Source organism: Botryllus schlosseri, chromosome 15 (assembly GCF_051294905.1).
Source record: "Botryllus schlosseri isolate E-star chromosome 15, Bs_hap1, whole genome shotgun sequence".
Lineage (NCBI taxonomy): Eukaryota > Metazoa > Chordata > Ascidiacea > Stolidobranchia > Styelidae > Botryllus > Botryllus schlosseri.
In genome coordinates this window covers 20,085,170-20,112,336 of record NC_137250.1, presented here as the reverse complement: position 1 = coordinate 20,112,336, position 27,167 = coordinate 20,085,170, and the positions used below count along the sequence as shown (strand labels likewise).

Below are 27,167 nucleotides of genomic sequence, written 5' to 3'. Positions count from 1 at the left end.
ACACTGAAATGAGACCGTAGGAGTCTGTAATATTTCGGATATTGCCTCAATTCAATTTATTGCTAATAATTTCATCATTTCAATGCACCACAAGACTGCGATACATAATGAACGATTAGGAAGGTGTCGAAACGACTTGGAGTAGTACTCGATATCAGACACCCACCTGGTCTAGGCGATATAAAAAGGAGGCATATACATTGTACATTGAATGAAAAGTAAAAGAAGATAATATAAAAGGACAGGTAATATAAAAGGTGGCATGTGTCGGAAGGCGAGATCGATGTGTCAGGTCGCGTGGTCCGGTAGCATAAAGGGCAAACTAGTGTTGATTCAGTAATTGAGTTTTAATGATATCACTGGAACGAACGTCTCATCATACGATGTTATAAGCACCAAAAATGAGTGATTCGTCGGCTATATTACATGATGCTGAGGTTACGTTTTATTGGGGCTGCAAGAGTCTGCCATTCCATCCGGGATTTTAGGGCTGCCCAAAAATCGTCGGAGCCCAGGAACAATTTCACAACGGAACACAAATATCACACACGGTTGTTTCGGGCGTTAAGGTAACTCAATCCATCAATTACAGAATATATTTTCATCTGCCCAAGACACACACACGATGTGATATACAAGACACACAATGCGATGTAATGAGCAGAAAGGGGAATACCGAACCACCAGCCAGTCGGGGTCTCTTAAACTGGCATTCACCTCGACCTAGTACCAGGGTTGTAACCAAGTCACAAGGCTCCGAGTCACAAGTCAATCTCAGTTTTATAGTTTTGACTCGAGTCAAGTCGAGTCATTTTCAATTCACCACCGAGTCAAGTCCGAGTCCAAGTCACCGAGCAGAGGTTCGAGTCCGAGTCATGGTACCATGACTCGAGTCGAGTCCAAGTCATTATGTTGACTTCCCAGTTTACAGTTAAAGGCTTATAAAATCCACATTTTATAACTCTGTTTGGTGATGTCGAATGGTTCGCATTTATAATATACTAATCTTCGTCATTTTTAGCAGTTTCTGGACGTGTTTTCAAGTACCAGTACCAATAGACGAAATCCCAATAGTGTGATTACTGTACTATTCCTCGAAATTACAATGAATCGTCGGTCTTGGCCGTCTGAGTCTCGAGTCATATGACTTGGTTCGAGTCATTCACAATGACTCGAGTCCAAGTCGAGTCAATACACAAATTGACTCGAGTCGAGTCGAGTCATTTCCGTATTTTGAGAAAATGACTCGAGTCAAGTCGAGTCATCTGAAAAACGTGACTCGAGTCGGACTCGAGTCGAGTCATGACTCGAGTCATTACAACCCTGCCTAGTACCCTATGTCAGAGTCTTCTTCGATGCCATTCTTTCTTCGTCGATCCTTTTTAGAAGCTATTTCTTGCTCCTTTTCTATCTTTCCTGGCCGTAAGAACAACATCACGGGGGACGAGAAGCCAACAATAACGGCGGGAATCGAGCCCGGGTCGCCTGCTTGGATGGCGCCACCGCTCACCGCTACGGGATTTCCTCGGGCTCTGCCAATGCGCGTGAATATAGGCTCGTGATCTTGCTCTAGCGCGTTTTCTTGTCATGCACGTGGCGCTGGAGTAGCCTACATCATTCGTTTTATTCTCCACTTACTGCAAGCAGAAGATATCTATGAAAAAGTCATGAAACCAGGGACGCAGCGACTGATACGAAGGTTGCTCAGACACAGCTGCTGAGATTACCGCATATGTTACTTTCATTCCACGTTCCCAGTAGAAACCCATTTCGCGTGCCTAATGATATTGAAAATGGTCTCACCTTTGCATGCCACACATATTTTGTCTATGGGCGAACCCGCTGGCTGCAGACTGTACTTACAGCACACCGATGGTCCAACCATGCTTTCTACTAGTCTGCACCACGTCCTAAGACTTCGAGAAACAGCGATACTTGAACGATTTTTATATAGTAAAAACGGCATTAACAATCCACGCAGCATTCACAGCCAAATAGCGATCGCCTGTGTAAGTTGCATGACATCTCATCTACTGCGTTGTCCAATCACGTTGGCTCCCGACATTGTGACGCACCATGACGTCGAGGCGTATTCCCCGAGACCGGGTAAACTTCCGGAAGAGAGTTGCTCGATTTGGAGCTCATTCAGGCTTTCTGAAAGACATCATGATATGGATTACTAACATACTAACTGTAGAGTTTTCTATAATCATAACCGATCAGAAAAGGTATAGCAGCAGCTATTCGCCAGTTCGCATTATGACGCCACACGGTCGTTTCACGATTTTATGGAGCATGACTCTCTCACCAGCCATGATGTTTGAAGAAAGAAAATCAATAGAACCTGCATGTTTAGAATTCTTACAAACTCACCCCCACCCGCGATGGTGACCATCACTTTCGAACACCCGTCCATAACGAATGGTACGTTCAAGTTATGGACGATGACCACCCGCATCCGGGAGATCCCGAGAGATCCGGCAATTTTATCGATGAAACTGTATCTGAATGAGTGAAAGTAGGACTGGAACGTCAGCGTATGGTAAGCCGAAAATCATATGTCCTTGGTCACAGACAACGGTAGGCAAAATAGTCATCGTTAGTACTCAAGTAGCAGTAGAAGTTACGACCAGAGGTAGTCAGTAACAAAGTACTTCTACTTTTTTGCAGTACTTGAGTAGATTTCCTCTACTTCAAGAGCTTGCTCAAGTAGAACTAATTTTTGGCTACTTCTACTTGATAATATTTTTGTTATTTACAGTTTGTGAAGTAGAAATATTATATTCTCCCAATGAGAGAGAGAGAATCAGACGGAGGAATTTAGGACATTTTGTGGAGTACCAACAACAATTTAAATATCACAAAAGTTGGGGAAAGTTTGAACAATTCTAGCGTTAGACCGCTGAACGTCAACCACCGTTGAAACTGTATGGACAAAATACTTGAAATATATTCCCCTTTTTAAATACTGTGATTGCTTTTCTCTCTATGCACGGAATCGTTACTGAGAAGTCATTCAATTAATCAGAGTTCTCTTGTCCGGAGCAATGCACGTAGAAGTTTAAAATTACGAAGTAAAAGAAAATGACATTTTATGAGCTACAATATTGTAGTCTCACGTAACAATCATCGCGTCAATCGGTAATGCCGTTTCTGATAAAACTCCGTATTGCTTTTCGCCTCACCTACGTACCTTATAATACGGGGGAGGGCACAATTCCATGACATTATCTGAAATGGGGCTCTGGGGAAAACAAATGTTAAGAGCCGCCTCTCCAAAGCAAAACTGTCATTTGCTTCCAACGATGCGATCTATTTCTCATGCGTGGAAACTTGGTACTGAGCAACACGAACCCAACTCTCTGTATCGTCTGAAGGGCTCATTTTCCGACTTTTGACAGCCCATGAGAGCGTATTTATGACTGCTGCTGCGCACAACTACTTACGTACTTGCTTATACTTGCGTAAATTTTAGCGTCACTACTTCTACGCCTACTTGAAGTAGTTTTAGGATGCTTTTAAAAGGAATACTTCTTGTGGTACTTGAGTAGATTTTAGCTTCGCTACTTCCACTACTACTTGAGTAGCTTTCTTGACTACTTTGACCACCTCGACGTGAATTGCTACTAAAATACAAGTGTCTGCAAGTTGAGTTGTAAGAAATGGCGCTCCTCCGGCGCACAAGAAGAGATTTCCAAATAAGAAAAAGAGTAAATACTCCCGGCCTAGTTTTTCCTGAGCATCTGAAAACTGTGAACTGCGAGTATAGGTAATCTTAAATCATGGTCACTTGTGCGAGATCTGCAAGAAAGCAAAATTTACATGAATATTCCGAAAAAGTATTATTACTTCGTTAGTGACCAGTGACCTCTTGTCACATGGGTTTCAATTTAGATACAATTTAGTGGTATAATCCATAGCTGCAACACCAATCGGTTGTGGGTTCGAGTCCAACCGAGGTCGACTCCAGATTTCCGTAGTGTTGGAGGTTTATTTAGGATCCTCCTCGCCATATCATCCGCGCAAGCGATGTCTTATAAAGGCCTAGAAGTGGGCCGTGCTACAAGTCGGCAGTTACGGAATCAAACATAAGGAAAATCGGCCTTGTAAATGACCATTGGAGTCGACAAACACCACGAATACCACAAACAAACGAAAAAACAACGCTTACGCCCCAATGTTCAACTTTAGAATTTCGTAATTCCTAAATTGTGTTGATCTTATCGTTAGGAACGTCTTCCCAGATACCTTGAATCGCAGATGAAACTCTGCCCATAAATAATAGACACAAACCATACCATATTGACTGCCTCCAGTGACACGAATATGAGCAGCAGGTTAAAATCCTGGTTCTATTGGTTTCTGCAGGATACGCATCGGAGGTTTATTCAGCCTACTAATGACTATCTCCCTCACAAATTAAGCGCCTTCAAAAATCCACAAGAAATTCAGCCGACTTGAAAGAAAAGGTAGTCAGAAACGAAATAAACGAACTTTATTGATGTTTCAAAAGTGTCCCCCTTTTCAGATTCCAAAATATGGTAACCTTAGCTTCATACACATATGCTGATGTACAGTAGGGCTCTTCAAAAATGAATTTTTTTGTCAAATCGTACTGGCTACTTCATAAAATTGTTAGGTTACCTAATTTAATCCTACACACAAAATTTGGTCCAATTCCAGCCAGTAACCGCTTTGCTACAGGAGAAGAAAGTTTCTAGTTATTATATAAAAATAAGTAATAAAAAATTTGAAAATTTTCTGCTCACTCCATGAGAGTGTTAGGCTGTCTATAGAAACGATGCTCACCAAATTTGGCTCAATTCCAACCAGTGAAAGCGGAGTTATTGCCGTCGAACAATTTGGATTTGAATAAAATAGTATTTACGGTGACCGATTCTTTGTTTATTTATTATAGTAGAACCAAATTTGGTGAGCATAGTTTCTATAGACAGCCTAAGACTATCATGGGTTGAACAGAAAATTTTCAAATTTTTTATTATTTATTTGTATATAATAAATAGAAACTTACTTCACCTGTAGCAAAGCGGTTACTGGCTGGAATTGAACCAAATTTTGTGTGTAGGCTTAAATTAGGTAACCTAACAATTTTAGCAAATAGCCAGTACGATTTGAGAAAATAAAGTAATTTTTGAAGAGCCCTAATGTACAGTACATTGTCCAAATATCAGTTTACCAATTTGGTCATTTCAAAACACCACAAGACTGCGATACAATGGAATGGTAGAAATATGTCGAAACGACACGGAGTAGTCTTTGAAACCAGACATCCACCTGGGCCTAGGCGGTGTAAAGAGGAGGCATGCATATTGCACACTGAATGAAAAATAAAAGAAGCTAATAGAAAGGACAAGAGACAAAATGAGGAGGCATGTGACAGAAGGCGGGATCGATATGTTTTGTCGCGATCCAGGATACTCGAAGGCTGATCTAAAAAGGAACACCGACGTAGAGCACATTACCTTTCCAGGTGGCAAGCACCACTGTTGGCATGAAAATAATATGATAAAGTCGCGCTCACCTCGTGAACGCAGTGGTCGCAGGAAAAGCAAATGTGTATGTGAAGTCATCCGGAACGATATTGGCGCAAGTGAAGCGTGACGCCGCTCCTCTCTCGTTGTGGAACACGATGGACCTACCCAGTACTGCAAGGAACAAGCTGTAAATCCGGATCGAAACTAGGTTCCAAACGTCCCTACCGGTGTAGTTGGTGTGGAGTGGAGTGTCTACGTCGCGGAATAATTTCCGACCGCCTCCGATGTCATATCGACTCTGAAACACACAGAGGCGGTTAAAGTGTAGCCATCGCTGGGACTCGAGTAGAAGTAGAAGCAACGCAGTCACTTTCTACTCAGTTACACTTACTAGTAGGAGTAGCAATTTCCTAGTTATTCGTTAATTGCCGTCGTAAATCTCTACTCGATTACAGGTTCAAGTAGTGATGTCCGAGACATGTTAAAACTACATCAACGGGAAGTAGAAAACGAAGGTCTAAAAGTAATTAAGTATATAGGTACTTTCAAAAGTATATTTGTAGTCTAGCGCTCGCATACATGTAGCAACTAGCAATTAACCGTAGGCGGCTACTTTCAGGGTAGGAAATAAACATTATAGGGCTATTGTTTCGTCTAAAAATGAAAACTGTAAAACAGAAGTGGAAATATCTACATTCTGAAGGCATAACCAATCCAGTGAGTAGTGCATGGAGCCAAGATCTATTAGAACACAGCGAAAAAGTAGAAGTTCTCCAGTGACCATCTTTAGGGACACACGAAGTTCAGAAAACCGAATCTCAATGGGGTGATTATGTTTCATTCGACCACTAGAGGGTTTTTCTGCTGTTTGGGACCAGGCATCGTTTACATCGCGGCCATTCATTCTTTTCTCTCCTAGTTGGGTGTGGCATAGTTTCGATCTGTTCGTTGTACCCGCGCTTACCGGGCTCGATTCTACTACACCAGCCTAGCAACCAATCGTAAAGAAATTTATCGATGGATATCCGAGAATTCAAACCTGTTTGTTGCTCAGATCCCCCACTTCGCAATACAGGGGGTTCTCCGGATGGCAGTCTGTCGCGTAATCGGCGTTGGAAATTGCGTCGTACGGATCGTAGTGACCTGCGATGTAGGTAGAGTTTGTAAAAGTGGGCCGAGGTTTTCTTAGTATCAGTATAGAATTTCATAATTTCAAAACACCACAAGACTGCGATACAATGAAAGGACAATGGATTTGTTCGACGCTTGTCGGATAGCCGGCGACATACTGGTACACATTTCAGGTCCGGCATATTTTGTTGCTGTGCATATTCAGTCATGGCTTTGCTCTCGAGTATAGAAGTATAGATTATAACGCCGTAAATTTCTACTCAATTACAAATGGAAGTAGCGATTTACAATAAATGGTAAACCTACTAAATACATGTTAAAATTGCGAGGCCCCAAGAATGAAGGCTACTCACCCGCAGCCTCTGCGCATTCACTTTGGTCATCGATCGGCTGGGAGTGAATGTGCCAGTTGTGCTGCAGAGTCTGGAAAGGAATAAGTTCGTTTGGCGCTGAACCCAAGGACATTCAAAGAGTTCACTCACCTTCTGCCACCTTCTAGGCGCTACTTCAACTTCAAGACTTGTAAGCCCAGCACCACCGTCCTCATACACGATCTGGCGCTTGAAAATGATTACCGCGTAATATTGACGCGTTGCGAAAACCATTGATGTAACATAAAAACGGAGCTTGGGGGTATAAAGATATGATTTTCTCAAATGTAGTCGGATTTGTTTCCAAGTTTAATGCCCCCTACAGAGAGGGTCAGTAACGAAGTATTTCAACTTTTTCGGCGTACTCAAGTAGGTTTTGACGACTTGCAAGATGTACTCAGATGGTTATGTGTTTAGACTATACTTCCTCTTCTAAGGTTTTTACGAAAACCTACTCATATGTTACACTTGGGCTTTTGTGAAGTCGACAGTTGTCATTGGATTAGTTGTATTTTGTATTTTGTATGTACGGCTGTATCATGACAACTGAATATATTTTCCAAAATTCCTCTATTTATATTTTCATCAGTCATTTAGCGTTGTCGCTATGATGCTTGTGTGCGACACGTCGACCGAATCCATACTAGACTACATTTCAGACCTTTCATTTTCTACTTCTACTTGACATAATTTTGGCATGTCGTAAAAATCGCTACTTCTACTCGCAAGCGAGTGTATTTTTACGGCATTACTTCTGCTTCTACTTGACCAGCAATCCTGGCTATACCTTGACCGCCGCTAGCTCCGAATAAAACGATATTATTATAATGGTTTAGAACACAAATATACAAAATAGTATCCACAATTACATCCATTTCAAATTTACCGAACAAGTGATACCAGAAAATTATTGATATCTCCCGAAAAAATCGCGAAATTTGTCGACACGATTTGTCCGCTTAGCAATGTCGTTGTACGTTTAGGGATGTTGTTATAGTCACCATGCAGCAGCATCTGCTACACACTCGGTAATAACACAAAACACTTACCAATTTCACTGTCCCTGTCACGAGTTTGTGAAACGTCACAGTCGCGGAAATTACGTGACCACCGCTCGGAACAGATTCGTATAAATTCGCGCATTTCCACCTAAAAAAAAAGGATGTCGTTCGCTATTCGTCTCACTACAAACCGAGATTGCCGTTGACTAATTATTACTATTTTTGCACCACTCACTCCCACTTTAATTTGAACACTTTTTGAGATAAAGCAACCTGTGCTTCTAACACTTTGGATTTTCAAATGTAGAGAAAGAGGCTGTAAGATATATTTGTATCACTTTCGTGAAATTTTCGTGAACGATTTCGTCAAACCAACACCAATGACCGATTCCCCAAACCCTAATCTAAGGATATCCTAACCTTAATATCCCCCCCCCCCCCCCACCCCGAACCTAATCTTAGGATGCCCCAACCCACCCTAATACCCCCTTTCCAACCCTGATATCTCCCGATCGTAATATACCCAACCCTAATCTAAGGATATCCTAACCCTAATATCTCCCCCCACCCCGAACCTAATCTTAGGATGCCCTAACCCACCCTAATACCCCCTTTCCAACCCTGATATCTCCCGATCGTAATATACCCAACCCTAATCTTAGGATATCCTAACCGTAACCATGACCGATGACCCTAACCCACCTTAATACCCCCTTCCCCAACACTAATCTTAGGATATGCTAAACCCCAACACTAATCTTAGGATATGCTAATACCCCATCCCCAATATCCGTCTACCCCACCCCAACGCGAACAAAAATATATTTTGACGTTTATGAATTATCACATGTTTAGGGAAAACATTTATTGGTTTCATGGGATCACTTCTCGATGTGTGGGGAATAACGAAAAAGTGCCGATCATCTTGCTATATATGGAAAGTGAAGCCACTTCCCTTAACTGCTAAAAGTGCGAAAACACTCAACCAAATATACTTTTACACACTACTTCCTTGATTACTTTTCCGACCATTTCTACTTCCATTTGAAGTAGTTTTAACATGACTGGAAATGGGCAACTACTGTTGATTTTACTTCTACTTGAGTTATAACAATTCTGGCAAATTTGATTACCTCTGCTAACGCATCGCAAAAAATCACCTTTCGTTGTTTCTCTTTTTATGAATCACAACGGACCGGCCGAGTGCCGATAGAGACGAGTGCAACGGAAGGTTAGTGTCTAGCGTTCCGACCGGTATCTCGTGCGCAGCCTGCGAGTCCAACAGTCCGAATTTCCCGCTCAGATCGCCGACTTCGTACCAGTCACAAGTACCTGTACCTGCAGGCGGACTCTGCGAGACTGAAACATGGAGATACGGTCGAAGTAGTCAGCGTCGATACTCAAGCGTATATTTTGGCATACTTACAAGTACAAGTATAGTTATTCCCACGGCATGTCAATATACTAGCTCAATTGGAAGTACAGAATGAAAGGCCTGGCAAGTACTCGAGTAAGTGATTTCATGAAGTATATTTGGTCGAATGATTCCATATACTTAATGCAATTAATCTGCGGTGAATACGTACGAAATTGCAAGATTCGCAAAATGCAAATGACTACTGACATGGCACTACAGATTGATACAAACTTCGAAAATAGACTCAGTTGCCGTGATACAGGGGTTATATCACGCGGTTCTTTTGAAAATTTCGATCATGCAATCGACCAAGACGTATCTCAAATCTACTCTCTAATATCCTGAACGTAAAAGATAAGTAGTTTTGCATAAAAGCTATTTATGTAGAAGTTATAGTGTCCCAAAATTTTCACCACAGGTTGGCCTAAGGCTTCGATATTGATAATGTTATGCCACCAACATTGCCGGGATGACACGGCCAGCACCGAAATGGTGGCTATACGAAATGGCCTCTCACTGTCACCTTAAACAGAGTTTCGAACCTAACACTAATCTTGCCACAAATCGACTCACCGTCCCAGTTGAACGGGATCCAATGTCCTGCAACGGACTGGGCCGAGCACTCGCTGCCGGTCGGACCATCGCCAGGGATGGGGAACTCGTGGATATGATACCCACCTGCGAGATACCCCAGGGCGCGGAACTTCCCAGACACCTAAAAATCGGCACCGTCAGAATATGTCTGCTATAGCCATACAGTTGAACGCCAATTTCATACCGATTTAGAAATTTAGAACGTAATTCCGAGCGCTTGCATACGTAATGTAGAGTTCATAGTTCACATTAGACTTTTCCTGCATCACAATACTGCACGTGTTGTAACACCATATAGCAAATTACAGCGAATAGCTACCCTGTAAATTATACTATGGTATCCCCATGTTCAAAAGTAGCCTACAACTCGTTTAAGACCAGCAGTATGTGAAGACTTTTCTATACAAAAATTTACGAGATTTGTCAGTACTATTCGACGACATTTGACAATAAAATAACACCTAGCGAACGGCGAATTTGCATTTCTTCCGAATGAAACCCAACAGTCAAACTCGATTTGGTAGTTTTAACAGGATTTTGTCTTTCACAAACTCCAATAGCACAACGCATAACAAGTGTGGTCATAAAAAGGCAGCACCAAATTTTTCATTAGGTACCAATACATTGTTTTTAGTTGCGTACTTTTGCCGTAATTACATTCTAGGTTGAATTTGACTTTTGAAATTTCACGGGTCTGCAAAATTTGTATCGAACTTTACAGGTCAGCTATATTGCTGAAAAGGGTTGAGAACAACTGTCGTAAAACCTCACCTCTGTGACGTCAAATTCGGATGCTTGTTTTAAAGTGATCGATGCCGACGCTCCGTCTTTGCTACCGACCCAATCGCCGCTAGTGGCGACAACGATGGGGTGAAGGCGCGTAATGTTGGCGCAGGCGAATCGAGCTGCCGCGCCGTTCGCGGCGTGCACGGTCACAGAACTATTAATGACGAAGTCAAACAAGGAATTATGTTTTCAAGAGAGGATTTGAACCAAGGCTGCGGAGTCAGACAATTTGCCACAGACTGCAACTACAGGCATTTCCAATTACCGACTCGTACTCAGGCTACATCATGTAAAACTACTAAAAAATATGCATTGAATACATTTAAACTAACAAGGGAAGCAACCTACTTTTTGAATTTTATAAAATAATATCTTTGCAAAACTAAATCACGATTGTCAAAGTCCGCCTACGTGAAAACCTTGATGACCTCCATAACTGCAGTGACACATTTGACAATATTTAGTGACATATTGAAGCACAGTAGTGGTAGTCTGAGCAATTTAAAAAACTGCACCTCAGAATCCAGCCAATATGTGTTTCTCAAATCACCACCGCGACTATAACGGTGACAATATCTCTGTGCGTACTACACAGACCAGAGAAAAAGCTACGGAACTCCGATTTCACGGCCTTGGTTTGAACAGCGACTCACCGTCCTATAATTGAGTTAGGGCCGGTGAGGGGGAGGTATTCGTCCGTGAAGAAGAATTTCCCAGCGTCGGACGGACGAGTAGTGGCAATATCGATTCTCCCGAGTCGACCAGAGAGATCTCCGAGCTCGCAGCGAAACGGGTTTGCTTCACTGCACTCGGTGGCGTACGGTTCCTCGAGACTAACCTAGAAAAGCGTGAGATTCTGACTTGCCAGGGAAAATTAGCATGCACGAGTAGTGGTTTGCGTTGGGATTTGATACGAGCTACCTCAAGACTACAACCGGGTTTCCTGGGGTCGATAGTGGTGGATTTACCAAATGTGCCGCCTCCCGACTCAGTACGGTTTCAAAATTAGTCAGAACTTTGAGTTGAGATCAACTTTCTAACAATTTTCAATATTCATTGCGAATTTAGGCACCCGTGGATCATTTTGACTTCGCATTTGACGTGATACGAGATGAATACGGGATTTAGACCTGGACTTGGATCTGGTAAAGGAGTTGGATTTTCATATGATCAATTCAATTTTACTTATTTCTAGTACTCGGCTCGCCGGGCGGTTGCCGGGCATTTGATACAATGGAAAACGAAAGCTAAGCATGAGACAGTTAGCATTCGGCACTTTTCATCACATATGGTGCTGGAATGGTAATCCACCCTCCAATACGATGGGAATACTTTTGACCCCAATCTTTCATCGCTAGCTGCCCCATATTGTCGCATCATGCGATACAGGAAAATGTGAATATCTTTTGAAGCATACATGTAATTCTAGTTCAAGCTCTAGTTCTAGCTCTAGATCTAGTTCTAGTTGCGTATTTCAAAGACAATTTAAATATAGGACGACTAGAAAACACCTGTCGTCGTCTGGCGTGAACCGGTGGTGGTGTACTGATTTGCGGTGCTCTTGCAGTTACTGCTAGCTCAGAGTCATCACTACTATAATAATGCCCTAGCCGATGGGGGAATTTTGGCGTTCGGAACCATCCCATTTTGAACTCGAAACCCCGTTCCTTTGAAGTGTCCATTCTGTATCCGGCCTTTCTAATCTCATTTGCAATTCAGTTCTTCGTATTAACAGTTATTAGTTATAGTTTTATTTCAGTTAGTGAAAGTTGCGGATTTGTAAAAGTCTTTAGTTCGAGCTCTAGTTCATTTTGAAAGTCCAGTAGTTTGTACAAATCTGTCAAGTGTCAACCCATGCTATTATGTTGCATGCTCGTATGTCCGCGGACCACGTCGGAGATAGCGTTGAGACCCCGGGAAATCCCGATCCCGGGATCCCGGGATTTGAAGCAATCCCGATCCCGGGATTGGTCCCGATGAAATCCCGGGATTTGTGAACAGCGTCTACCAAGGCTTATGTAGCGCCATATCTCTTATTTTGGTAATGAAGCATAGTGTCGCAAACTCGGCTAATTGTCTGGAACAGTGGCCTCAAACACGCGGCCCGCCGGAACTGTTTTTGCGGCCCACGTCGGCGTTTTGACTTTTCAAGCATTCGACAATATTAAACTCGAAAATTTCAGATTTCGGATATGAGAACTTAAAATTTCATTCTGAAACTACTCCAAAAACCTGAATCGCTATCACACATCAAACGTCCACTAGCTGCTAGATTATAATGCGACAGCTTTTACGATGACACGATGCATTTGTCGTCTCGATGGTTTCTAACTGTCTATATAACTCCTCATGTCGCCAAATTATGCCAAGCACAGCAATCTTTTTAAAAAATATTGAAAAATATGACTTTTACGTGGCAATCGTGAATATTACAATAGTGTATTACATTTTCACAATGTGTATGGAATGCCAATCTACAAGGTCCGACAAAAAAGGCGTACTGGGAAATACATATTATACCCCTATTTGATGCTGCTGCCCGCCGCGTCATTAAAAACTACGAAATTGACCCGCGATAAAATTGGAGTTTGGGACCCCTGATCTAAACGATGATAATCTTGATGCTCTTATGTTTTGCGTCAATTCAATATCACAACGACTAAATGTTATTTGTGTAACTTGTATGTCTATTTTACTACTTTTCTAATCCCGGGAAATCCCGATCCCGGGATTTCAAATTTGATCCCGAAGTCCCAACCCTAGTCGGAGAGCTCTTACCTGGGTGGGGTTGAAATGAGCACCTGTGCTCAAACACCTTCCCTCTCCCGAGTACGCGTCATCATCTGCCGGGTACTCGTGGATATGCCAGTTGTGTGACGAAGACTCGGCTTTTCTCTGTAATTGTCGATTTGATTGGATGGATCTCTCTATAAATATATATATAACTCCTCGTTTTCCAACCGTGCTGGCGAGCTCCATAAACACCATCGTGTCAGATTCCGGGTCCCCGGATTCTTGCCGGATATACATCTTGCCGTAAGCCGGAGACTTAAACACCGCGACCGCTGTTGTGACTTCACGGGGGAAACCGATAGTGGAACACATCAACCTGCAGAGTTTTCGAAACTATAGTCATAAGCAGAAGCTGCAATTTTCAAGACAAATTACTTTAAGTAGAAGTTGCAAATGAATGGTCTGAGAAGTAATCGAGTAAGTCCTTCCGAAAATTATATTTAATCGAGTGGTCGCATAGTTTTATAATTTAATCAGAGAGGACTATATTTCCTAAATTTCAGGGTGTATCTTTGCGACTGACTCAAAATAATCAATGGCACTGCAGATAAGTAGAGTATTCGGAAAATTTTCAGCAATCGTGATTCGGGGGTATTTTACACATTGCGAAAATTTCGCTCATAAAACTAATGGAAACTGATCGCAAACCGAAAATCCAAATTGTGAATAGTAAGTTGTTTTTCTTTAACAGCTGATAAAAGGAAGTGGAAGTAGTCTAAAATCTCAATCACTTGAGTAAGCGGTGAAAGTTGTCAATACCTACTTGAGTAAAATGAAAAAGTAGTACAGCACAGCCGACTTGGCTTAATTTAGACACTTTGGGTACGCTCACTTTTGACCGCACTAAATGGTGGAACGGGTTTGTCCGAATTAAGCGGAATTCAATTGTTCGTTTCATGATCATGCGTAAAGGCAGACAGCGAATTGCAGATACTGTTATGTTGCCTATGCAATGAATTGGAGTTGCGCTATACTGCAGAAATTGGCACCGATCGCATAAGACGCAGAAGAGCTATACCTTCGGGTTGGTATTGCACAGTACAGTATTTCGATATCAAACGATTCACGAATTACTATACAATTTACTATATTACTATGTAACGCACACACATGGGGTTCAAATAGTACTGTAATTCTTCAAGCGCCGGAAGATTATTTTTGCCGGACAAGTGGCCTACTCGACAAAACAGTAGGAGAGAAAAAGCAAAAAGTTTTTAGCTGGGCAGAAGACTTTTCTGTACCGTTACGTTCTGCAAGACGCAAGCAATAGCACTGGAGTAAAAGTGATTATAACGCTTGCAAGGCTTTATTAGAGTTCATTTTTGATTGTTAATGTCGATTGACTTTGTTTCACCATAATCACTCATCTTGTGTTATCCTATTCCGAATTTAGTGGAGAATTTTCCGATTTACCGGGACTTTTACGAGTAACTTTTACTTTTGTTGCGGCCCCGAGTATTTTAGCCAAATCAAGCGGTTGTCCTGTTTATCCGATGTCCGAATTGAGCGGAGTCGACTTTAAGTCGTTACTGATCCTCTCCTAAAGGGAGTGGGGGTGCTTTCATACTTACCTTGAGCTTCCTTCGTCGTCGTTGTGAATCACTATCGACCTCCCGACGATGCTGTTCCGGCCGAATAATGGGAGGTTCCAATCCGTGTACGTTCGCGATAAGCCGTCCTTTCCCGCCAAAGTTCCGTATTTTCCGCTCAAGTCACCTGAGAATCGTCTTAGTTTCATCACCAAGCCGATGGGGGAATGCTGACAAACGCTTGAGATTTCAGACGTGATCAGAGTATAGTTAACATTGCCAGTCAGGTTACAATTCAGGTAGAAGTTGACGAATCGCAGTAAAATTCTACTCAATTATGAGAGGAAGTAGATTATTACAAGACATGTTAGAAGTACTTCAAGTGGGACTAGAAAATGAAAGTCTGGAAATCATTCAAGTCAGTAGCATCGTAAAGTTGACTTGGTCTCGGGTCCCATACTTTTAGCGGTTAATTGGCGGTGGCAACTTTCGAAACAGGTGTTACGACACAACTAACGTAAAAGGACTGATGACACTACAGATAGAGTAATCTTTGAAAATACACTCCTTCGCCGTGGTGCAGGTGCTTATCGCCTGTTCAGGCCTTGTGTGCCACGACAGCGCATTTCTTAACTCGGTGTCCTTGCTCTGGGTATCAGGTGATACTTTTTCCTACACGCGCACTGCGGCTATTCTCTCGCGTTCTTGCGTCCACTTCGGGTCACTGCTGCCGACTTTTGGAACTCGGCTCACTCTTCTCTTCCTCTCGACTTTTCGAGACGCTGCGTTAGCAGCGGGAACGGCGATGATAAGCCCAGATAAACCTCCGACACATGGTAACATGACACAGCCGAGACTCGAACCAGCAACCATTGGCTACGCGACGACGTCGCTTAGCACATTGCGCCACTTACTTCCCTACTACTTTGTTTTCCCTACTCTGTCGTTTTAAGTGTTCTAGGCCAAGGTGGGCGTCTACTACAAGCCATTTCAACACCATCATATCTTTATAATGTATTGCAATCTTATGGCATTCTGAATCGATTAAAATTAAAATAAACAAATGAACGAACCGATTTCATATTGATCACTCGATCCCTTTCCGGGCCCAGGACTCTCGGCGGGATTTACCGCGTACGGGTTGAAATGTCCTCCAACGTAGGACGCCGCGCACGGGTTTTCCCGCACATCAAGTCGTTGCGGGACAGGATAGTTGTGTACGTGGTACCCCTTGGCCCGACCCTGCGTCAGAATAAGAAAAAATGAAAGATATTAAAAAACTTGCAAAACGTAGATCACTCGAGTGAGCAGAGCAAGTAAGCAAAACCTACTGGAATACTCCGAAAATGTAGATGTACTTCATTACTGACCACCTGTGCTAACGAACCGAACAGAAACTGACCCCGAGTCCTTCCAGGTCGACCGCTGTCTCGGTGGCATCAAAAGGGGAGTTCTGCGAGAATCTAAACGTGCCTTTCACCCCCGCCCAGTTCATGTATGACGTCACACTTTTACGTGGGACCAGGTGAAAGAGGGCGCAAGCAACAATCGCGTTTCCATCTAACACGGCCAGCATTTTGCCGGATAATGAAGTCATAGCCGATTCAGACATGAAGCCGAATGTGTCTGGAAACAGAGATGGTCGAATTTATTATTTTCAAAGATTTAAATACAGAGTCTAGTCCAACTCCAAATTCAGAATAGGATAGTATAGGACATTGTAGCCTATATTTTTGTCCTTGATGTTTTTGCCGCATACATCGTCTTATAATATACATACACACAATCATACAAATGCATACCAGCGGTGTATGATATACAATTGTGCATATGCCGCTGGACAAGAAAGGTGCTGAAGTAGCCGTTTAAGGCTTTCTTAGTGACATAATTTGTAAGATTGAGCCAACTAATAGCTTCTTAGTGACAAATATTACGAATTTATTCAGAGAAATCAGTATTAGTCAACGCACGAATCGAACGCACCAAATCAACGTTACGAGGGCCCAAGAATCGAATTTACAAGTGTTGAGAATTTAGTGGAGAGTGGATCAGTGATATAGTCACTAGTCAGATCGTGGCGAGGCGTGCGGGTATTATATAACATCATACTAGTTTTTAACGTATAATACATGGTGCACACGGCAAATCTTAGTGAACTTCGATTTGGTGCCACCATGACATCATGAATCTTCAATTGTTTTATGGCTCCGTAGCCATTACAAATGAAATTACGGGGCCAAAACGGATCTTTGGCGAAAAAGGTTCCCGGCCCTGCCATATCCTATCCAATTCCGGCCAAAATTATGAGATCCGCATTTTTAAATCCATATTGAAATCCATGCTCATCTCCGTTTAGATTCAGCAATCAATCGCCTCTTACTGGTTTTGGTCGTCGTGTTTGGGATTCGGAGGCTTCTCGAGATGAGCTCGAACTGAGCTCCGGCGGTTTCGCTCGTTATGGAAAATAGGCTTCTAACCACGCTGGCGGACTCTGGATTGCTTTCGACGAGATCGCCGTACACGTACACGCCGTCGGTGTCATCGTACCTGCCATGTTGTCTACCGTGAGACGAGGGAGTCGACACACGTACATATCGTGTCTGGTCACTGTACTTGCCTATAAATTTACGATATAACCTTTATACTTATACGTGAATGACAACGATGACGACACTGTATATCCATTGATGGAAAAATAGGTATATTTATTAGATTTGCACCTTATAGCTTGGATGTAAATCAGGTGAATTTCACATTAAGGTATCAGACTGGGTTATAGTGGATTCTGTTTGCTATAGGGGTGTTAAACGAAAACAAAACCCGTTGCACCCCTGGGATATATCTTCGTAAAAGAATTTGTGTATTTGGGTTTGTTACAGCCTTTGGAAGGGGTGTTAAGGCATAATTTCGTACCCAAAAGCGCTGTATGCCTGATTTAACCCCACGCTATGGTGGAAATCAGACAAATACACTTATTTCCCACCCGTGTATTCGCTGCGTACACTCTTAGCGAAAAGAGTGTGATTTCACACCCGTTTATCACCCTTAATGTACCGGTGTGAATATACACCATTTTCGATTTTCGCCAAAAGTGTACTTTGCTCAATGCCCACCTCTTCATACGATTACCAGTGAACTCGGCCCTCCGTGAACTCGGCCTTACAAACTCGGCCTCGGTGAACTCGACCCTCGGTGAATTCGGCCCTCGGGAAATTTTGTAATAAAGTGTATTAACAACTATTAATATGAATTATTAAACCACTACTATTATTATCAAGTGATTGGTCAATCTCAGATACGGAAGAATCACGTGGAATGTCAACGACGGACTTTGCTGCTTCGTTCCGCTTCGCTGAGGCTACATTCGGAATTATTTTGCGGAAGCGACTGTAGGATTTCTGGCAATTCAGAAGTTATCTTCCAGAGGGCAGAATTTACTGAATCTGGTCTTGATCAAAAGCTACTGTCGCACTGATTCCGACACTATAAATGAAAATATGGCCCTCTTTTCAGACTTCCAAAATATGGTAACCCTAGATAATATGAATAGGGGATATTCATGTCAGGGCACCCTAATCTTAGGATACCCTAACTTGGACCCTAACCCACCACCAACCCGACTATACCCTCCTCCAACCCTATCCCCCTTCCCCAACACTGATGTCCCCTTCCCCTACCCTAATATCCTACTCCAACCCTAATGTCCCCCTCCCCCAACCCTAATGTTCCTCCTCCCCTAACCCTAATCTTGGGATACCTTAACCCCAACTTGTACCCTAACCCAGCACCAACCCTAATATCCCCCACCCCCAATATCCCCCTCCGCCAACCCTAATGCCACCCCAACCCTAATATCCTGCCCCAACCCTAATGGCCCCCTTCCCCAACCCTGAAATTTCCCTCCCCCAACCCTAATGCCACCCCAACCCTAATATCCTACCCCAACCCTAATCTCCCACTCCCCTAACCCTAATGTCCCCCTACCCGACCCAACCCTACAGTTGCAATAACGAGCAGACCACGCGTGGTTGATATGTGAGCAATAACAATCGTTGGGATATATTTTTCATTTGAACAAGTCACACACAATGTACAATGCGATGTCATGAACAGATACGAGGATGTCGAACGTCGCACGTCAACCCCTCGCCAAGTCAATTCAACAATGAGCCGACCACTTGTGGTCGAAATATGAACGTCGCGTTACCTCCCGCGCTTGGCGCTTGCGCAATCCGTGAGCACGTGATCTGATCACGCCGTGACTGCGTGATCTACGCATGCCCTGACCTCCTTACAAGATTCACAAATCAGTTGATTATAACATTATTAGTTTAATAATTCATATTAATACTTGTTAATACACTTAATTACAAAATCTCCCGAGGGCCGAGTTCACCGAGGTCCGAGTTCACCGAGTTATCAAGCAGTATTCTCTGAATCCGGAAACTAACCTGAGCCAGACAGATCCAAACACGGGGCCCGTAAATTTTACCCTGTATGTCGACAAATCGCTCGCTTCCGGGAGTACGGTCCCGCACAGAATAGGGAGGGTCGCGTTGAGGGAACTTCGCACCGCAACAGAACGATGATAATAATCGGCGGGGACGATGTTCCGAACCTTTCCCGAGTGTCCTGCAAAGGTAACGGATGTCGAGAATCACGAAAACACGCAAAACTGCGGAAACTCACGTCCGAAGACGAGGTCACGTAGCTTCACCCCGAGTCCACTCCTGCAAACTTGTGACGCAGTCTTCATTCTTCTAAAAGCAAATCACATCACGCCCAGAGAAAGAGAGAGTACGGGAATCCACGGGAAACAGACGGAGTACAGAGGAACAGTATATAATTTGAATATATATGTAATATTTCAAAGTTTTGGAATGAACTCAGTCAGGTCACATTAGCATCGCAATTGCAAAAGGATATAAATATTTGGCGCCTGGCCATATCAATATTGAAGGTTTCGGCCAACACCCGTCGGTCATTTTGGACGAATGGTTTATAGCCGACGATCCATCTGGGACAAAAGCGCTATAATCTTCCGCTTTTGAGCATCGGAGTTATCGGTGAAGGTGATGGTTTACAGAATAATCGGTATCGACACAAAAATACGATATGGGTCGGGTTCTAGTATTGGGTATCGGATAGGCATGAATGATCAGTGCGAGCTTGATGTCAACTAATCTGATTACACCTGCGTTAAATAAGTACACCTCTCTTCATGAGCTGACTGTGAAAAATGTGAATCACAAAATAATAGCGATTACACTGGGCAACAATTTTGAACGAAAAATTTGTTGACTTTGATTTGGCACTTGATTTAGGCTAATTTTGGTATGCTGATTCCATAAATGCCGCTGGTTTTCTTCCATCACGTCAAGATTTTTTCTCTACGACATAAGCCTAAAATATGCAAATTTTCATGAATTTAGCCATATTATTTTTCCATACCATATAGAAATCCACCCTTTTATCATATAATAAGTTATATAGCCAAGGGGTCAATTGAATTATTAGGGGAAAAGGTACTAGTATCGATCTTGGTCGATTCTTTCATCCATTTCTGGTTAGAGGATCCAATGATCCGAGAATATTCCAGACACATATTTTATTTGAACTGCAGGATATGGCAAGAAAAATAAACGTTACATTTACTATCAGCTATAGGTCCAATGTCACATTCAGCTTATCCAGTGTAACTTGAAACTCCTACAAGCTCGATAATTTGGATCAAGATGAAGATCTTAGGGATGGCAGGCCTAATGATGAAGATTTTGAAATCGAAGATGATTCAGAACGGAGAGTAGTCCCTCAACACAAGTTAAATGATCTGACATAGGCTTTGGGATTTGGAAGAAAAATACTCGGAGCTTTTAGCATCCTGGTGAATTGAGAGAATATTACTTGGCAAGAGAGCGAAGATATCTCACTTTCGATCATGAGAAATCGCGTTTTCATCGTAGGGCTACTTTCGGCAGTTTCGTGTATTGCCGTGATACTGACATTGGCATGATGCTGTTATCATGAATTGCTGGAGGACATAGGAATCCCCATTTAGAACTCGCGCGAATGGCAAATGTGTATTGGTAGCTCAAAAAGGATCCCAAACTGTGACATTCTCCTAAATGGCAACGTGTTAGGTGCAGTAACAATTGCACATTCAGTTAGTCTTCGGAGATAATTAACAAAAACATTGGGAATATTACAGAAACATTGAATCGTTGCAATATCACGAGCACGATTGGGATTGGATCATATGCGTCAGCTTTGAAATGTGGTGTTTCTTAGTAGTCAGACAATAAGCCGTATGTTAATGTCGGAAAGCAGACATTCAAAAAAGCTAAAATATTTTAATAATTTCCCGGAAAACGTTGGCATAGTCAGCGATGGGCAAGGAGAAAGCATCCCCCAATATATGAAGAGGATGGGGTGAGATACCATAGAGTAGATTGGAGCTTAAACATGTTAGCTGACTCTTGCTCGAGTATCAAACGAGACAACCCACAGATTTAGGAGTTATTACGTAAATTTGGACCCTGAAACTCACACTTTATTTGTCCTGCAGAAGCAATATCGGTTTGAATCAACCACATAAAGCAGTGCAAATGTTTATAAGGAGTCTATGGATATATTTTTGACTGATTGTGGCTTTTGAAACGTTTTATACAATAATCACAAAATATTAAAAGTAGTACTTTTATGTGGGTTATTGGACAATGGGGTGGGTGCCTACCCCAAAACTTGACGTGACTGAGAAAAACGGAAGTCATTTTTTAATTCAGCGCCTAAAAGTTAGTCGAAATCAATTGTCTGATCAAAGTCAACAAAATTGGGTTGACCATTATTATAGGTCATTAATGGCATTGTGCGTATAAAGTTACAAGAAATCTCAGGGCTGAGATGAGTAGCAGTTTCAGCGTAGTTACGACCAAAAACACGAACCCGAACACAGCTGGCAGAGACCAGAGCTCTATGGTGTCGTATTGTGACGCGTGACTGGCGCTGGGGATATTTGCGAACGTTAGAGTCACGGTGACTTCAGAATACATTCCGCTGAAGACGACGGATCCTTTGAAGCCGGCGACATCAAAACGCGCAGCCATGTCTCTGCATAGACTCGTGCCCAAGACTGAAAATAAAATAGGGTAGAAACTAGAGCTCTAGAGTCGGCTCACTTTACCGCAGACTCCAACTGCGACTCCGACCATTGAGATTTTCTTCACAGAACTCCAATTCTGACATTCCAACAAATCTATTCATAACATTATACAGTTATTACCAGGGTTGTAACCAAGTCACATGGTTCCGAGTCACGAGTCAATCTTATTTTTGTGGTTTTGACTCGAGTCAAATCGAGTCATTTTCAATTTATCAGCGAGTCGAGTCCGAGTCCAAGTCACCGTTTAAAGGGTCAAGTCCGAGTCATAGTGTTATGACTCGAGTCCGAGTCCAAGTCACAGTATTGAAGTCATGTTCAACTTCTGTTTTCAATCCAGCTTGGACTATATCGAATTCCTTGCTTGCCAAACACGTTTATTTTGTCCCTTATCTCATTGCACATGTTGATTTAGGCAGATAGGCTAACGGACAGTTCCTGGCCTCATTTACCGATGCTACAGATAGAAGAGACAGACCGCCAAATATGATAACTTTACTAATCTTATAACTTTAAATCAAAATATCTGCCTTGTCAGTCTGATACATCACAAATACGAGCATTCAGTTTTTATTACGAGCACATCGACGACAGCTCACAAATAGCTTATAGAGAACCAACGAATTCACGTCTACATACTATCTGATAGAGAACCAACGAATTCACGTCTATATACCAGCTGCTAGAGAATTGACAGATGCATGTTTAAGTAGAGGTACAGTTTTTCTTTCACATTATCAGGTGGTTGACTAAAAAAGGTCAAGTTTTCTCCACAGCTCCCGAAATAACCGCCGGAGCGATACTTCAGTGCTGAATTACTGTATCTGTATCTTAGTCGAATTTTCCCTATATTTAAAAAAAATCTCAAAAAAGAGGACAAAATCTCAAAAAGGAGCCTACTTCTTAAAATTGTTACATTGCATAAAAGAACTCAAATTTGGCTCAATTCCAACCAGTAGAAAGCAATGCTATGAGAGCAAATTTTGGATTAATTACAAATAGAGATTTTCTAATTTTACCGGCTACCTTATGATATTGTTAGATTGTGTAAAAATATGATTCATAGCAAATTTCGCTCAATTCCAACTAGAAGAAGCGAAGTTATTAGAGTGGAATATTTTGGATATGAAAAAATAGTCGGCTTACTAGTAGTATGTAATTATATCATATGAAAGAATTTCTCACTAAAAATACTCCATCTATTTTCAAATCCAAAATTTTTTCCTCTCATATCATTGATTCTACTTTTTGAAATTAAGCCAGATTCAGTGTTCTTTTTATGCAACATAACAATTTTATCAAGTAGCCACCCAGTAAAATAAAAAAGAAGTTATTTTTGAACAGCCTTATTATACAAACATCACACAACATTAGTCATTCATTATTACTCACGTGCACAATGCACAAACCTAACAAAACGTCAAATGGACGGAGGGTGTGTTTTCACAGACAGCAGATCAAATCACTGAGTCACACTTCAAAAATACAGAAGTGGAATGGAGATCCTCAGATATGTTAAAGCGGCATGGCCTTAGAGTAAATCCACATCTACTGAATACACGTTCCGCTAGTGCACTAGATTAGGGTCGCCATATTCTTGTGAAGCAAATTCCGGACACTCTTTAGCGCCCACTAGCGGATTTTAAAACGAGTTGTAACACATTGACCGCCAATATGACGTCACACTAGCAAAGCATTGCCCATCGACTGTATACCCTATATAGGAATGAAGTGGAGCATAGGTCAGGAATTGGGCCATCTGTAATGTGAGCTCTGGTGATTATTGCTAGGGTTTGCAATAGATTCCTCCACGGGCCGGATGAAATCATCTGGCGGGCCGTGTCTGGCCTGTCAGGATTGTGTCTGACAGCCCTGCTATACAGTTAGGTCGGTGCGGCTATCTGTTTATGTGTTTTAATCAGGTCCGAAACAACACCCCCCCTTCCGCCCAAAAAGCACTGATCTAGGGCCCACCATAGGGTAGTCGCTGTAAGTTGCTGGCCACTTACTATATGCATTTGGCTGTTAAATTTTATGTATGAATTCTGTCAATAATATTGACTCTTCGATATATTAGGCTACTATAAAATGCACCAGCAGGTTGCACATCAGGTGATTTCCAACCTTTTATGCTCGCGACCTCATTTTCCACTTGAAAATGTTCTGGGGAAAAGCTCAAAACTTGATAAGTTGATTACTAAAAAAATTCAGCTTTCCCAAACTTACTCACGGCCTAGGAAGCTGATTACGTCCAACATCATCACGATCATCAGATAAAGGCGGACGACCCCAATATTTGGAACCACTATCTGTGATTGAAGCATCCAATCGGCCTTTACCAACTGTCCAACTCTAGGAATATACCGTTAGCTTATAATTTCGCTTACAATCAGACTTATTTCAGTAGATGATGGTTATTTATATTTATTTTGATTGCATTTTGGGCGAGGGTGGTGCCTGGAGCATATACTAATATCATACGTTGCATTAACTCGCGCGCGGCGCGAAGAACAATTTTGAACAGCATAAATCTGCTTGAAAATAACATTGTTTATGTTGATTTACGAAAAACTTTTGAGCCTGCTTCAAGCCTTCAAAATTCCGGACATTTAGGCATATTTTAGAAATTCCTCCCGGACGCAGATTTTTCAGTGAAATTCCGGACATGTCCGGGAAATTCCGGACGTATGGCAACCCTAGACTAGATGCAGGAATTGACAAGCATTTTTGAACCACACTGAAGAGCATTGGATACTCATTCTTTCTAGTCGCCCAGCAATGCAAAGAATCATCGCCTTCAGATCTACACATGAGCTTATCAGTCTCTTCGAAGTACTTGACCATCTGAGTCATTTCATTGGCTCTAATTGAGCTTGGTATCGATTGTTTGCTTGTATAATTGAAAAGTCTTGAGTACTTTGATTGCGGAGGATCTATTACCTCTTCATCACTGGATTATTTTGCAAAATGCATTGCTACTATGTACCATTGTCTGTTGTTTTTACGGCGGCATATCTGATATCAGACGAGTGCAACGAAAGCAGTGGTGACAAATAGCGATGTCGACAGAATTCGTCAGATGCGTTGATCTAGCCATAACGATTCGCAAATTTCTTTATCTTCAAGTCATACAAAATAAGCCGAGTCAATGACTCGGGTCGAGTCATGCGTAATGACTCGAGTACAAGTCGAGTCAATCCAAATATTAACTCGAGTCGAGTCGAGTCATTTTCCCATTTCAAGAAAATGACTCGAGTCAAGTCGAGTCACAAAAAAATCGTGACTCGAGTCATTACAACCCTGGTTATTACTTTTGAAGTTACCTATTATAACAAAGTTAATCATCCTATTTTTTGTGTGTGTGTGCACTGTGCAGTGCAGTCAATGTGCCTGCAGAAAGACACCAAGTTTGTGAACGCCGGTCTATGTGAAAACTTGAATTATGATATGAAAAACTTGACACCTAGATTAACGAAACGCCGATACCTAATCCACAGCTGCTGAAGAAATTATTATGACCTGGTGTCTCGAAATAACAATTCAGAGAAATGCATCTAATGAATATCATTAAACTCCAATCACAATTCAGGATAACTCACCAGCAAACAAAGTGACTATTCGTGACATCATTGCTTCACCTGCTATGGCAGTGAAATTAGGACTGGAAAATGTTTGAAAAAGAATCAGCTTCATTCCAGGAAAAACCAGTGTGCAAGTTTTTTGTGAACTACTCGAAACAGGCGAGCGGTAAGGAATTCCACTTTTCAAGACAAAATACAACAAGATACCACTGATGGAATACTAGTCTGCACTAAAGATTATATGATAACGACTTGGCATATATAGCGATTTCTTTAGCTCATCAGACCAAGTACTAAAGATTGGTTGACGGATCGTTCTGACCAGTTGGTCAGTATCGAGGTATTTCAACTTTCGGAGTAATCTTCTTGTACTTTCATTCAGTGTGCATGCCTCCTCTTCACGTCGCATATAGGCACAGGTTGGTGTCTGATCTCAAAGACTATACTCCAACTCGTTTCGACACCACGCTATCCTTTTATTGTATTGCAGTTTTGTGGTGTTATGAAAAGATGATAATAGTGATAAACTGGTACTGATACCGATCAAACAGAATTCCACAACTTGCACCATACTAAAATAATTATGTTTTTATGCTACTTCCAATTCTATACTTGATAAATATTTAGGCTAAAATACCTTCTCTTAACACATTTGATTGTGTAAAGTAGGAAGTAGTTGTGAGTTATGTTTGCATCACTTTTTATGATTTTATTTCCTACAACAACTGCACGAAATAGTAGCTGCATCTCGGTAACTGTATATATTTTCTAAAATTATACCCTTTCGTACCTATTAGTAGTGTCATTATTAGTCATTTTGCGTTAGTCGCGAAGAAGCGATCCCTCCGAAAGCAATTCACTCCGCTGTAGCGAACCGCTGGTCCTTTTAACCCAATGTCCCTAGCTAACGTCAGGCATCCGTTATGAAGGAAATATACTTTGCTTGTATTAGGATTTTAGTATATCATGACAACTTGTAGAACTCTACTTTCTCTGCTAGTGTTGCGCAAGCTTTGTTAGCATTGTTACGCCAAACAGTCCTAGCTAGAGTACTGCCTCTTTCCTGTCACTAGAACTTTACCAACCCGTTCTCATTGGCTAACGCATCACAATCGCATTCATTGTTACGCATTTTCGGGTATATAAACGCACGTTTCTCTGTGACGGCCCTTGAGATCTGAGATTCACCTCAGGGTTGCCAGATTGGCCCTTTCGGGGCCAAATTCGTGAAATTTGGCCCTTTTTAGAGACAGTTGGCCCCAAAATAATAATTTGGCCCCTTGGCCCTTTATTTTCAATTTTTGGCCCTTTTT

At 42.0% G+C, this 27,167-nt stretch overlaps 1 protein-coding gene across 2 annotated transcripts; it reads right to left on the bottom strand.

Moving 5' to 3' along the window:
• Positions 1 to 1,932: 1,932 nt before the first annotated feature.
• Positions 1,933 to 26,364, bottom strand: LOC145457122 (uncharacterized). 2 transcript variants are annotated; one of them, XM_080335287.1, is made up of 22 exons: positions 25,873 to 26,364; positions 22,060 to 22,246; positions 19,807 to 19,877; positions 19,569 to 19,749; positions 17,498 to 17,664; positions 16,520 to 16,743; positions 16,191 to 16,359; positions 15,160 to 15,304; positions 13,742 to 13,904; positions 13,574 to 13,690; positions 11,449 to 11,633; positions 10,781 to 10,949; positions 9,989 to 10,130; positions 9,159 to 9,357; positions 8,047 to 8,146; positions 7,109 to 7,186; positions 6,980 to 7,049; positions 6,535 to 6,638; positions 5,721 to 5,793; positions 5,543 to 5,666; positions 2,374 to 2,504; positions 1,933 to 2,154 (listed from the first exon to the last, which is right to left on the bottom strand). In XM_080335287.1, exons 1-22 carry the CDS (start codon positions 25,964 to 25,966, stop codon positions 2,027 to 2,029), a joined length of 3,021 nt encoding a protein of 1,006 aa, XP_080191413.1. In that variant the 5' UTR covers positions 25,967 to 26,364; the 3' UTR covers positions 1,933 to 2,026. The 2 variants fall into 2 exon arrangements, with proteins under 2 accessions (XP_080191413.1, XP_080191414.1); XM_080335288.1 differs by having other exon boundaries at positions 13,757 to 13,904; positions 25,873 to 26,361.
• Between the last annotated feature and the right edge of the window lie 803 nt (positions 26,365 to 27,167).